We start from the raw sequence: 12,480 nt of genomic DNA, 5'->3' as shown, positions 1-12,480 counted from the left end.
AAACAGCAAATAAATATATTTAAAAATGTTCAATATCACTGGTCATTCAAGAAATGCAAGCTAAAACAACACTGACATCTCACTCAACAAAAGATATCTATTATGAAGAAATCAACCAATAACAAATGCTGGCAAGGCTATAGGGGAAAAGGAACCCTTCTCTAATGGTGCAAATGTAAGTTGGTACAACCACTATGGAAATCAGTATGGAACTTCCTCAAAACAACTGAAACTAGAACTTCCATTTGACCCAGCTATTTCCCTTCTGGGTATCTTCCCCAAAGAATTAAAAGCATCATACTCCAGCAATATGTGCACACTCATATTAATACCAGAACAGTTTGTAATAGCCAAGTCATGGAAACAGCCTTGATATACATTAATGGATGAATAAAGGAAATGTAGGTTTTATATACAGTGGAGTACTAGTCTTCCATAAAGAAGAATAAACATGAGACAGGTAAATGGATGTATACTTTAAAGTTAAATAAATCAGATGCATTTGTTTAAATATTGCATTGATTCTCTTGAATGAGAAACCAAAAGTCTAAATAAGGACTAAGTTGGAAAATAGATATTGGAAGTAGGAAGAAAATGTTTAAATGGAAAGGGGGAAAGGGAGAGGGAGGGAAGGAAAGGAAAGGAAGAGGAGAAGAGAAAAGAGACGAGAAGAGAAGAGGAGAGGAGAGGAGAGGAGAGAAGAGAAGAGAAGAGAAGAGAAGAGAAGAGAAGAGAAGAGAAGAGAAGAGAAGATGAAAACAAAACTTCTGTAAATGTGAAAAGGGGAGGGGTTGAACGATAGGGAAGGGAAATGTGGAAAAAAGAAATAAGATCTATTACACAGAGGTACAAATTCCCTATGTGGTGAATATGCATGACCAATATGTACTAATAAAAATTAAAGTTAATTTAAAAAAAAAAAAAACAGACATTATTGCTCACAGCTGTGGGAGCTGGAAATCCAAAGAGTCAGTGTCTGGTCAAGGCTGACTTCCTGGCTTGTGGACTCCCATGCTCTCACTGTGTCTGCACATTACATTTCTTAGTGGGCTTTGAGAGCCAGATCTGTGTCTCCTTTTTGATATCACCATTAATCCCATGTTGAAGTCACCACCCTTCTGACCTAATCTAACCTAAATACCTCACACTATCAAGTACCATTATCTGAGAGGATAAGACTTTAACATATGAATAGTGGTCAGGCACAAATATTCAGTTCTTAAAATGCAGAGTATTTATTTTTAATCTTTCTGTTTCTTGAGATAAGAATTTAGAAATTATACATTTAATGAGCTACTGTATAGGCATAAGCTGTACCTGTCTACAAATTTTGAGATTTCATTAATTTTTAAACTGTTTTCTAATTACCTTTGTGATTTTTTTCTTAAAAAATATATTTAGAAGTGATATCCTATTCTGCCCAGGTGGGACATCCCTCTAGTCCCAGCACTCTAGAGGTTGAAACAGGAGAATGGCCATGTAGTTCAAGGCCAGACTGAGTGACATAGTGAGTACAAGGCCAGTCTGACTACACAGAAAGACCCTGTCTCAAAAATAAAAGCATATTCCTTATGGCTTAAATTTTGATAAGTATCCAAATACCATACATTATGTTTTCAGGAAAATTATAAATAGTTTTAGAATATAATTTGTAGCTATTTTAATTTGAGGAAATCTTTTATTACCTACTTTATCATAAAGCTGGTGTTTATTGTGCTCTTAAAGATATGTGTATTTTTCAATGCAATTCACATTAAACTACCATTAGCCTATCTCATAGATCTAGAGAAAACATTCCTTAAATTCATCTGGGACCAGAAGAGACCCAGAATAGCAAAAGCAATCCTGGGCAACAAAGATAAGTCAGGTGGAATCACAATCCCTGACCTGAAATTATACTACAAAGCTACTGTAATAAAATCAACATGGTTCTGGCTAAAAAACAGGCCAGAAGATCAGTGGAACAAACTAGAAGAAACAGAAACAACCACAAACAAACTAGGCCACCTAATCTTTGACAAAGGTGCCAAACAAACTCACTGGAGAAAAGATAGCCTCTTTAATAAATGGTGCTTGCCACCTGCCAAAAACTGAAAATAGATACAAGTCTATCATCATGCACCAAACTCAAGTCAAAATGGTTCACAGATCTCAATATTAAAACAGAAACACTAAATCTATTGGAAGAGAAAGGAGGTAAAAACCTTGAAGACATAGGGGTAGGCAGAGAATTCATGTACAAAAACCAAAGTGCCCATGAAATACTTCAAAGAATCAACAACTGGGATCTCATCCTACTGAAAAGTTTCTGCACATCTAAAGAAATCACAGCAGAGTAGAAAGAAAACCCACAAATTGGGAAAAAATTTTAGCTGACTGTCCCTTGGACAAAGATCTTCTATCTAGAACATATAAAGAATTAAAAAACATTAGTCCCCCAAATTCAAAGACCCAATCCAAAAATGGGCAGCTGAGATGAATACACACTTCTCAGATAAAGAAATACAAATGGAAAATTTATACATGAGAAAATGTTCAACATCATTAGTCATTCGAGAAATGCAAATTAAAATAACAACTGGATTTCATCTCACCCCAGTAAGAATGGCTAGTACTAAGAAATCAATCAATAGCAAGTGCTGGCAAGGCTGTGGAGAAATAGGAACTCTTCTCCACTACTGGTGGGAATGCAGACTGGTGAAACCACTATGGAAATCATTCTGGAGATTCCTCAGCAAACTAGGTCTTGAGGTCCCCTTCAATCCAGCTATTCCCCTTCTGGGTATTTTTCCAGAAGAGCTGAAAGCATCATACCACAGAAAAATATGTGCACCCATGTTCATAGCAGCACAATTTGTAATTGCTAAATTGTGGAAGCAACCTAAATGTCCATCCACTGAAGAATGTATAAAAAAAGTTGTGGTACTTTTTTATAATGGAATATTACTCAGCTATAAAGATAAACTCAAGGCTTTTATAGGTAAATGGTCACAACTAGAGACCATACTCTCAGTGAAATTAACCAGACCTCCATGTATAAGCAACATATTGTCTCACTAGTGTAAGAACCTGAAAGAGTGAATAAAATTAGGAAATAGACATTGTGAAGCGAAAGGAAAATGCTGAAAAGTAAAGAGAAACTGAGGTGAGGGAACAGAGAAAAGAAACAAGTATATATGTATACGCAGAATAGCTAACATAGTTGTACTACTGACTTCTATTGCTTTACTGAAAGGAACAGTTAATGATTAATTATTTGATCAATCTTGCATGTCTCTATTTGTTGTCCTGAGAAACCACTCTGAAGATATCAATATGTAATACAGCAGCCATTGTTAATTTCCTACCACTTTGTCTGTAACTCTGTATTGTGTGTATTGCTGTTTTGCTGTTTTGTAAATGGATGTCTGTTTGTTAATACGTTTTCCTTCTTTTATTCTTAAAATAAATAAAAAATACATATTTTAAAGTTTTTCCAAGGAATGTTTTATAAACATGAATTGAGTCACAGAGATTTGTGTCATTTTAAACCCTGCTTTCCTCGGTGATTTTTTTTTCTCTTGTCTTCTTTTTGTAATAAAAGAAGTGTCTGTAATTGTGAATTTATTGATTTATTCCTTTGGTGTTGTCATTTTTACTTTAAGTGTTTAATGTTTGTGTACTTAGACACTTGCTGGTGTGTCCAGTTGATTTACTTAGACCCTGCTATGACTGTGAAGAGTCCTACTTTACCTTCTATCCAGCCAAGCCAGTTCTATTATATTTATGTTTGCATGGTGGATTATTTTCATCTAGAGACTGCCATTTAAGGGCCTCCTGCTCATCAAGTTTTCTTGCACAGAAAACAGTGAACTGCATATGTTAAAGATTAGGACAATACCACTCCACATCTGCATTGCATGTTTATGTGAGGTCATATTTTGTACACATACTTTGATCATTATAGTATTTTGTAATGGATTACATGTAGTAAGAACTAAATGAATCTAGCTCTCTTCCCTAAAGTCAGACATAGAGGAAAGTCACACGGACAAGCTATTAGGTAGAGGAATTTCAGGTGACATTCAACCTCCAAAGTGTATAAATACATGCACTGCAGCCATTGGGCCCCTCCCTCTCTCCTTCTCCTCCTCCTCCTTCTCCTCCTTCTCTTTCTTCATTCATCACTTCTTCTCCCATCAGAAGAGAAGCCTGCATCTTGCCTCAGCTTTCTGTAAAAATAAATAAATGAATGAATGAATAATTAAATAAAGTCAGACATAAAAGATTTAAGCAAAAGTGTAAGGATATCATCTCTATAGAATTTGCTTCTGTTTATAAAAATAGAAATATTTACACTAGCATTCTTTTAATTTCAAAGACTTTCAAAGTCAGTAAATACTCAAATACCAATTTAAAGTAATAAAGGTTTTCAACATTATGATGATGTAAAATTCATGTTTTATGAATGCTCCATAGAAACCATACTTTAAATTTAGACTGTCCCAGGTTATCAGTATGCACAGCCCTGGTGCTCTGTACTGGGCAGTGCACTGATCCACTGTTCCTAGCATCCATTAGAGCACATGAGGAAAACACCTGATGCTCTATGGCTTATCCTATTCTTAGGCTGTGAACTTCAGTAGGACAGGTGGATTGCACATTTTTTTACAGCATTTCCAGTATTCTCAGCTTGTGTTTGGTTCATCTATACATAAAATACCAGAATCATTTAAAAAGTATCAATATAAATATTTTAAGAATTTTTCAGTTTAACTATGTTTGATATAACCCATATAACAATCACTTTAGATGTCATTGTATATGTTAAGTGTCAAAGATGCTATAGAAAACAAATGTTGAAAAACTCCCACTCAGGGCTGGGGATTTAGCTCAGTGGCAAAAGCGCCTGCCTGGCAAGTGCAAGGTCGTGAGTTCGGTTCCCGGTACCGGAAAAAAAAAAAAAAAAAAAAAAAAAAAAAAAAAGAAAAACTCCCACTCAAGAATAAATATATATATGTGTACTTAACCTACCCCAGTTCTCTGAGTTATATCATATGTAAAAGGTAAAACCACTCCAGTACGTTCATTTTACCACATTTTATCCTTGAAATTATTTTAATTACAAAAATATTTTGTTTAAAGCTGTCTTGTGACTTTTAAGAAGGTAAAAAAGGAGTAAGACGTCTCTTCGGTATTTCTTATGTTTATAACTATTTTCATTCTTTTTCTCCTATACATGTGTGTTTTAACCATTTCTCACATAAGTACTCTAGAAAACTTTGCTTGTGTTTATATATCTTTCATTTCTGAATATTGGTACTTAATTCTATCAGCTTTTGTCTCATTCCAAATATTATAGTCTCAATTACTTTCATGAAATGTTGAAATTTATGAAAAATATTTTAAACTTTCCAAATATTATTTCTTGTTTGCATTCATTTTGATTTGATTTCACCTTATCAATTTAATGTCCTATAATATATCTCATCTTGCTGCATTTATTATATCACTTTTTCTTTCAGTTCTTCACCAATTTCACAAGATGAGCTGAGCATAATTTGCTTTCTCTGGCATATCACAAAGTTTATTTGAATTCATGTTTAAGGCAAATGCCTTAGTTGTCTCAGGTTTGACAACCAGGGCATAATGTTCTCCAAGTATTTACCTCATTTTCTACATGAGTATGACCCATCATTGCTCATATTCTTATGTCAGGGAGATTTGGAGAAAAGTTCTGAGCAAAAATTCCACAGATGGCTTGGTCCGGTGGAGAATACAGTTAAGAGAGAGGTGAAATGTTCCACTGGGGACTGCGAGGTTCTGTCCTCCTCTGAGGGATCTTGTCACCTGTCTACAGACACTAAAGTTAGAGGCCTACTGAGAGATGAACTAATGGTGCTTTATCCTTAAAATTCTGTCACCTATGCTCAGGTGCACCAAACCGCTGCACATGTCTCAGCAGGTTAAGTCAATCTGTATTGGAGAGATGAAGCATTAGATGGGTGAGCAGGGTTTAGGCATCAGGTGAGTTCTCTCAATGAGGAGTTTGGTGGACCCAACTGAACAGTTCAGCTCCAACTGTCACACAACTCAGAGGAGGTTCACTCTTCAATACAAGGTGAAATTCTCTTGTGAGTATATTTACTGCTTTTATTCAATGACTCATAAAATTAGTAGAGTTTTGCAGATAAAATATTAAGGTAATTTCAAGTACATACTGTTTTGCTGAATTAAGAGATGTCGATTTAATACCTAGATTTATTTTTAAAAAGAAATTATCTTGTCTCCTTAGAATAAATATTTTATATTTGTCTTTATGCCCTTACGAAGAGAAACTTTCACTATGATTCTCCATTAGATATTCTCAGTTGTTCTTCTACTATCTTTATTAGGTCGTTTAAAATGCTATTGAATAAATAACTCATGTAGTTCAATTTATTTAACATATTCAATTTATTTAACATATGATCTGATTATTTAATATTTAATGGAGTTCTTTGTTCAAAGGATCTGGATATCTAGACAGCCTAGCCTCATTCTTACAATATACAAAACTAGCATTTGATCACACTGGCTTTTCTACTGCCACCTTTCATTTCATAAATTTTGACTTAAAGTGTTAGGCATGTCACCATGGGCTCTGCCTCTTAGGAAATACCATTTGGGCACACAAAAAATATGGGTGACAGTGATATTAAAAATAGAGCTATCTAAGGGATGACAATAGAAATTTCCCCTGTTGCTCTAAAAATATCCTAAGAATATAAATTTGCAGAATTTGGTGAAGAGACTGTTACCTGCACTGCATATTATTCCATGTATCTTCATTTACAAAATACTTTAAAATTTTTCATTTACAGTGATATGTAAGAACCCAATTCTTGAGAGAAAATTTTAGCACTGAATATTTTCAGCTGCCCTGGTCTCTAAAAGTGGGTGTTAGATTCCACCCTGCTAACACTAATTATTGAAGCATTTATTGTCAACAGATTAACATAAACTAAACTACATTTAGTGTCCAAGCAATAAAAAAGGATCTGACTATAACTAACAGTGAAAAGTGGTTCATGAGAGCACAAGGTGGCCCTTATTTTATTACTAGCTTGAGCACGAAAATCCTTGATACACAGCCTTTTCTATTTCTTTGCAAGGGCTGATTTGTTTTTGGAAGGTGGCTTTATAGTTATCCTGTGCCTGTACTTGAAATAGTGGTTCCCTTCTCTGGATTTTTCACAAAAACATGTAAATGTCTTGATTCTATAAGTACCCACTAAGAAGAATGCACTCTGAACTTTACATTACAATCTTTCAAATTTTCACAAATAGCTAATTTCCACTATTTGTGGAGGGTGATTGCCATTAGTACTCAAATAGTCCCGATTGTTCCTTTTCATGGGAACTGCACATCTGAGAAATGCTGGGTACCTGGAAGTGACCACAGTGGCTTTGCCTTCCTCACATGCCAGTTGTTTCTCTCATGTTCCCATTGCAGTTTTTCAGCTGCAAGTTTAATTGGTGGAGTTTCTTGACTAATATTGTCACAGAACTAACGCACTGCTATAAGCACAATGAAACTCACTTCCTGGGCACTATTTTCTTTTTTAGCTTTCTTTATAGCTAAGGGTAATGTTGAACACAGTGATATGAAGTCCACTTATAGGGTACAGTAATAAGAAACCCGGGATTTCCTGGCATACACATTTGAACCAGGGCATGTGCTGGCTATAAATCATTTCATCCCTGAATAGCACAGAGTATGCTCATATTGCAGCTGATAAAGGAAATGTGCCCTTCCTGCCTTCCATTCTATATGGTGTACAGTCTTCCCACAAGACTAGAGGTAACCAGACTTGTAGAGGGATCTGCAGCAGCCTGTTCTCTTCCTATTCTCTTCCAATTGATTCCATTTCTCTCCTGCCACTGGCTCGAGTGCACAGATGAGTATTTCTTGCTAGTTGTGGTCTTTTTATAGAAACATTTAGGAAGAGCTTGTAGGTGGTCCTGAAAATTGCAGAAATATGACCATATTTCAAGTGAATCATTCCTGGATCATGGTATTAATGGGAAAATATTACATTTCTCCTGAGGGAAGTTTCTCTCTGAATTATGAGAACTTTCCAAGGTGATTGTCAAAAAGAATGCACAGATTCCCTCTGAACATTTTTCCTCCATGTGTCCTTAGTTTATCCCTATGCTGCCCAAAGGGCTTTTTCTCCCTCCTTCCCAGTGTGGCTTTCTAAATGTGAGCTACTTCAAGTTTTCTTCTTTTGTTACTTTTCTTTGGTTTATTCATGATTTCTCAATCTGGCTTCTCTCCAAGGGAAGCTCTGTTGTTCCACTGTTGGTTGAAATTTTTGTCTTTAGTATGTTAGGCTGGCCAAGTTCTTTCCCAGCATGGCTACTGCTAAAAGTTGTATTGTAGGAAAGACTCCTAGGTTACCCTGTCTGCCTAGAGGTCCTGTCCCTTCCTCTGCTCTTTTTAACAGTGTTGTGCTAGGCAGCTATGGCTTGGATTAGGCGTGGCTGTGAAGAGTCATGTTAAAGAATTATTATTTACCTTTGTTTCACGAGATGTTTATATTCTTCAAATATTTTCCTATAGATTCATCTATATACCTTTGTTTTACCATTTATATACACTACAGTACAAAGATATTTGAAGTATGTGTTTCATACAGCTTTATGTGATTCATAAAACTTTGGGACAACTGGATGATTTGCCGTATTTTGGGGCATCTCTCCATAGGGCTAATAGAAATGGTTGATCATGACTGCATTAAGTTTTGTCACTATTCTTGATTACTGCACTGAAGGATGGTCAACTAAAGAAGAGTTACTAGTTTCAGGCAATGGCCCACTGATCCCAAGGTACCTTAAATGTTATGTTACCATGTGGCAAGTGCACACCTCTACCGTACCTTAGTCATTTTCTTTGTAGGATCATACTTTCCTAAATAATCATAAAACAATATACTCCTATCCCATCTGCTTTTAGAAGATTTGAACATTTTCCTTGACCACTTTTAGAATGTTATTTATTGTTTGACTCAACTTCTTAAAGCAAACTTAAACTATAGCCTGGATTTCAAAAGATCACATGAAAAGACAAATCTTGAATTCATCTGTTAATTTGTTTTATCTCATTCTTTGAATATATATATTAAAAGAATGTGTACTGTTACAAATCTGTTAATGTTATTCATTTTAATATGATCTGTATAAATTTTGAAACTTACATAAAATAAATGATTAAGAAATAGATACATATTTTGTATAAGTGCGTGAAATATAATACCTATACTGAGCTGAATTTTATGACATCATATGATTCAAAAACTTAGTGACAGGGAGAAAATCAGATTAAAATCTTTTATTGTTTTTCCTGGGCACATCATATGACACCTTAATTTGCTGCATTTGTGAATGCAGATACAGGGACAAATAAGAAATGCATTGGAATTTGAAATGTAAAGGTGAAGAAAAGTATAAAAATAAATTTTAAAATACAATAGTATTCTTAAAGAGGCATTATTGAAGCCCCCATGGAGACCCATAATATATCTATGATGGGCAAGAGGAGGAACAGGGGACAGGAACCTGAGGAATCAAAGACAGTGCCAGTAAAAGTGACTACCACAGTGAAAAGGACACATGGACATGAATACACACAATTTAGTGATTCATAGTGCTTGCTGAGATTAATTAAAGAGGTAATATTGTGATAATTTTCTGTGCTTTTTTCTCAGGTAACTGTTATATAATTCTTCCTCTATGAAGATGAAAAAAAACAGCAAAATTTTCAGGTTTATTGACATACAATACATGTTTTTCTTTGAAGCCAGCATTGGGATCATAGCCAACACAATACTGCTTCTCTTTTACGTCCTGACATTTCTCCTGCAGCACAGACTCAAGCCCACTGACCTGACCATTGGCCACTTAGCTTTTATTCACATTGTAATGCTGGTAACTGTGGTTTTCATAACCATAGACATTTTTGGATATCAGGGTTTAGGGAATGACATCAAATGTAAGTCTGTTATATATTTGTACAGGGTGATGAGGGGCCTCTCCATCTGTACCACCTGCCTGCTGAGTGTCCTCCAGGCCATCACCCTCAGCCCCAAAAGCTCCTGTTTGGCAAAGTTCAAACAGAAATCCCTATATCAGAACTTATGTTGCTTTCTGTTTTTATGGGTCTTCAACATGCTTATGAGTGGTCGTTTCTTAATCTCCACTATTGCCACCCCTAACATGACTTCCCATAACCTTGTGTTTGTCACTCAATCCTGCTCCCTTTGGCCCATAAATTCCTTCATTAAATATATAACTTTCTCCTTGATGATTTTCCAGGAAATTCCTGTTATAGGACTAATGGGGCTCTCAAGTGTGTACATGGTGATTCTTTTGTACAGGCACAGAAGACAGTTCCAGCATCTTCACAGAACCAGCTTAGCTCCAAAAACATCCCCAGAGCAAAGGGCCACTCACACTATTTTGTTGCTCATGAGTGTCTTTATTGTCATTTATGTTTTGGACTCTGTTATCTCCTCCACATCTGGAGTTTTCTGGAAGCATAACCAGGTTCATCACTGCGTACAGATGCTGATTGGCAATGGCTATGCCACAGTCAGTCCGTTGGTGCTCATCAGTACTGAGAAAAGAATGATCAAGTGTTCAACATCTATGTTTTGGAATGATACTTAGTGTTTGTTTACTGGTGATAGATCATTTGTCTGACAGTGAACAGTTACTTTAAATTTTTGTTGGACTTTTGACATATATAAAATTATGCTTTTGCCTTTAAACATATTTACTTGATACATTTGGTTGAGAAGTATAAAGCAACTAATTTAACCATTTAGCTCTGAAGAAATACAGGCTTCAATTATATCATACATAAAGAACTGGAACTCTCACTTGGTTTCAAACTCCAAAGAATATGATAAATTACTGCTTTTCTGGATTAGCTTAGGATGATATGAAGAAGCTTGCAGAATGTATTACAAATCTGCCCAAATAATTTGGAAGGGTTCTCTCTTTACATTTTTATACATGCTATAGATGTTGATATTTATCAATGTGCATGTTTCCATATATCAAATTTATTTTATGCAGTTACACCTAACAAAATTATTTTTTGAAAGGAAAAATAGAACCCTAACCTAGATAGGCATTTTGATGACTTTCCTAAATTATTAAATAGCATGTATGTATACATATAAGTGAAGAGAGAATGAAAATAACTTTGTGTGAGTAGTTATTATAATTGGCTTCATATGGGTTGGAAAATATGTCCACAGCTTGCATAAAGTTGAGTCATTATGGTCTTTATGCTCTTCCTTATTAAATAATATCAATCCATAATTGCAAATGGCAATAGAATTCATTTTCTGGTTTCTTGCTTAATTTATATGCTATTATAAACATCTACATTTTAAATACAAAATGGACTGAGGTACTTATAGGCAAAACAGGACATAAATTCAGATCTTCAACTTCATATTTTCATTTTGGAACCAGACAGTCAATAATTGCAACCATTATTGTATCATTTTTAATATTATTGGGATTTTATTATGAAATTTTGGTATTATTTTCCTTTGGAAAAATCAAATTAAATCATTTAACCATTGTTCTTTTAAGAATAGAAAGTTAGGAGCAACAGAAAACATACACATGCCAAATTCAGATTCTCTTTCAAAATACTTTTTCTGCAATAGAATACCTGCTATGATTCTGAGAATATTATTCCTAAAAATAAATTCTGTAGAGAGTGTTGCTATGAATGATGTTTCAAGCTATTTGATGTGAAAATCTCTGGCTCTAAATTCTGAATAAAGTACACAAAGATTTATTTAAATACCTTGGAATGTTTACAAAACTAAGTGTAATTCTAGATACTAAATATAAAGCATTGTCTAGAACCAGGGTACAAAGAAATCTAAAAGACTTGCTAACCCTTAGGCATTCAGAGGTACCTCAGGTAATTATAATTATGTAGTCTTATAAAGACGATTTAGGAGGAGCAGGCAGCATAGGGCATGACCCAGGTAGCTAGCATAATGGAGATAACCACTTGCTTCCACATAATATGATGTACTTTGAGGAGGTTGCTCTTTCAGGGACTTTGCCTGCTTTTGCTATGTGCCCCTAGAACCTGTAAACCTTAGCACACACCATAAACAAAGGCTAAGACCCTAGTTGGTTTAAGTTATATCAATCAGTGAAGCAGTTACTTTTAGAGATCATCTTACCCCTATAACTACGGACAAGGCAAAGACACCATGCTCAGAATATCCTCTCCCAAGCTTCTTTCTGCCATACTGTTCAGTACTGTTTCACAGTCCCCGCTTCTGCAATATGAGGAATAAACCCCTGCTTCATATTACTCTCACTTTCTAAGTTTCTCATTCTGTAACAGGGGATTCTTTGGTTTCAAGTCAGCCTCATCTCACCTAATGCATTCATGCCAGAGTGAGGGGAAAAAAACAGGAA

At 35.2% G+C, this 12,480-nt stretch overlaps 1 protein-coding gene across 1 annotated transcript; it reads left to right on the top strand.

Moving 5' to 3' along the window:
* Positions 1–9,759: 9,759 nt before the first annotated feature.
* On the top strand, positions 9,760–10,689 carry LOC102011531 (vomeronasal type-1 receptor 90-like). Its single transcript, XM_005380439.1, has one exon. It carries the CDS (start codon positions 9,760–9,762, stop codon positions 10,687–10,689), a length of 930 nt encoding a protein of 309 aa, XP_005380496.1.
* Positions 10,690–12,480: the final 1,791 nt, after the last annotated feature.

This window comes from Chinchilla lanigera, unplaced genomic scaffold, assembly GCF_000276665.1.
Source record: "Chinchilla lanigera isolate Chin_1 unplaced genomic scaffold, ChiLan1.0 scaffold00013, whole genome shotgun sequence".
NCBI classification, from domain to species: domain Eukaryota; kingdom Metazoa; phylum Chordata; class Mammalia; order Rodentia; family Chinchillidae; genus Chinchilla; species Chinchilla lanigera.
The sequence above is the reverse complement of the archived record's forward strand: the minus strand, read 5'-3'. Positions and strand labels throughout refer to the sequence as shown.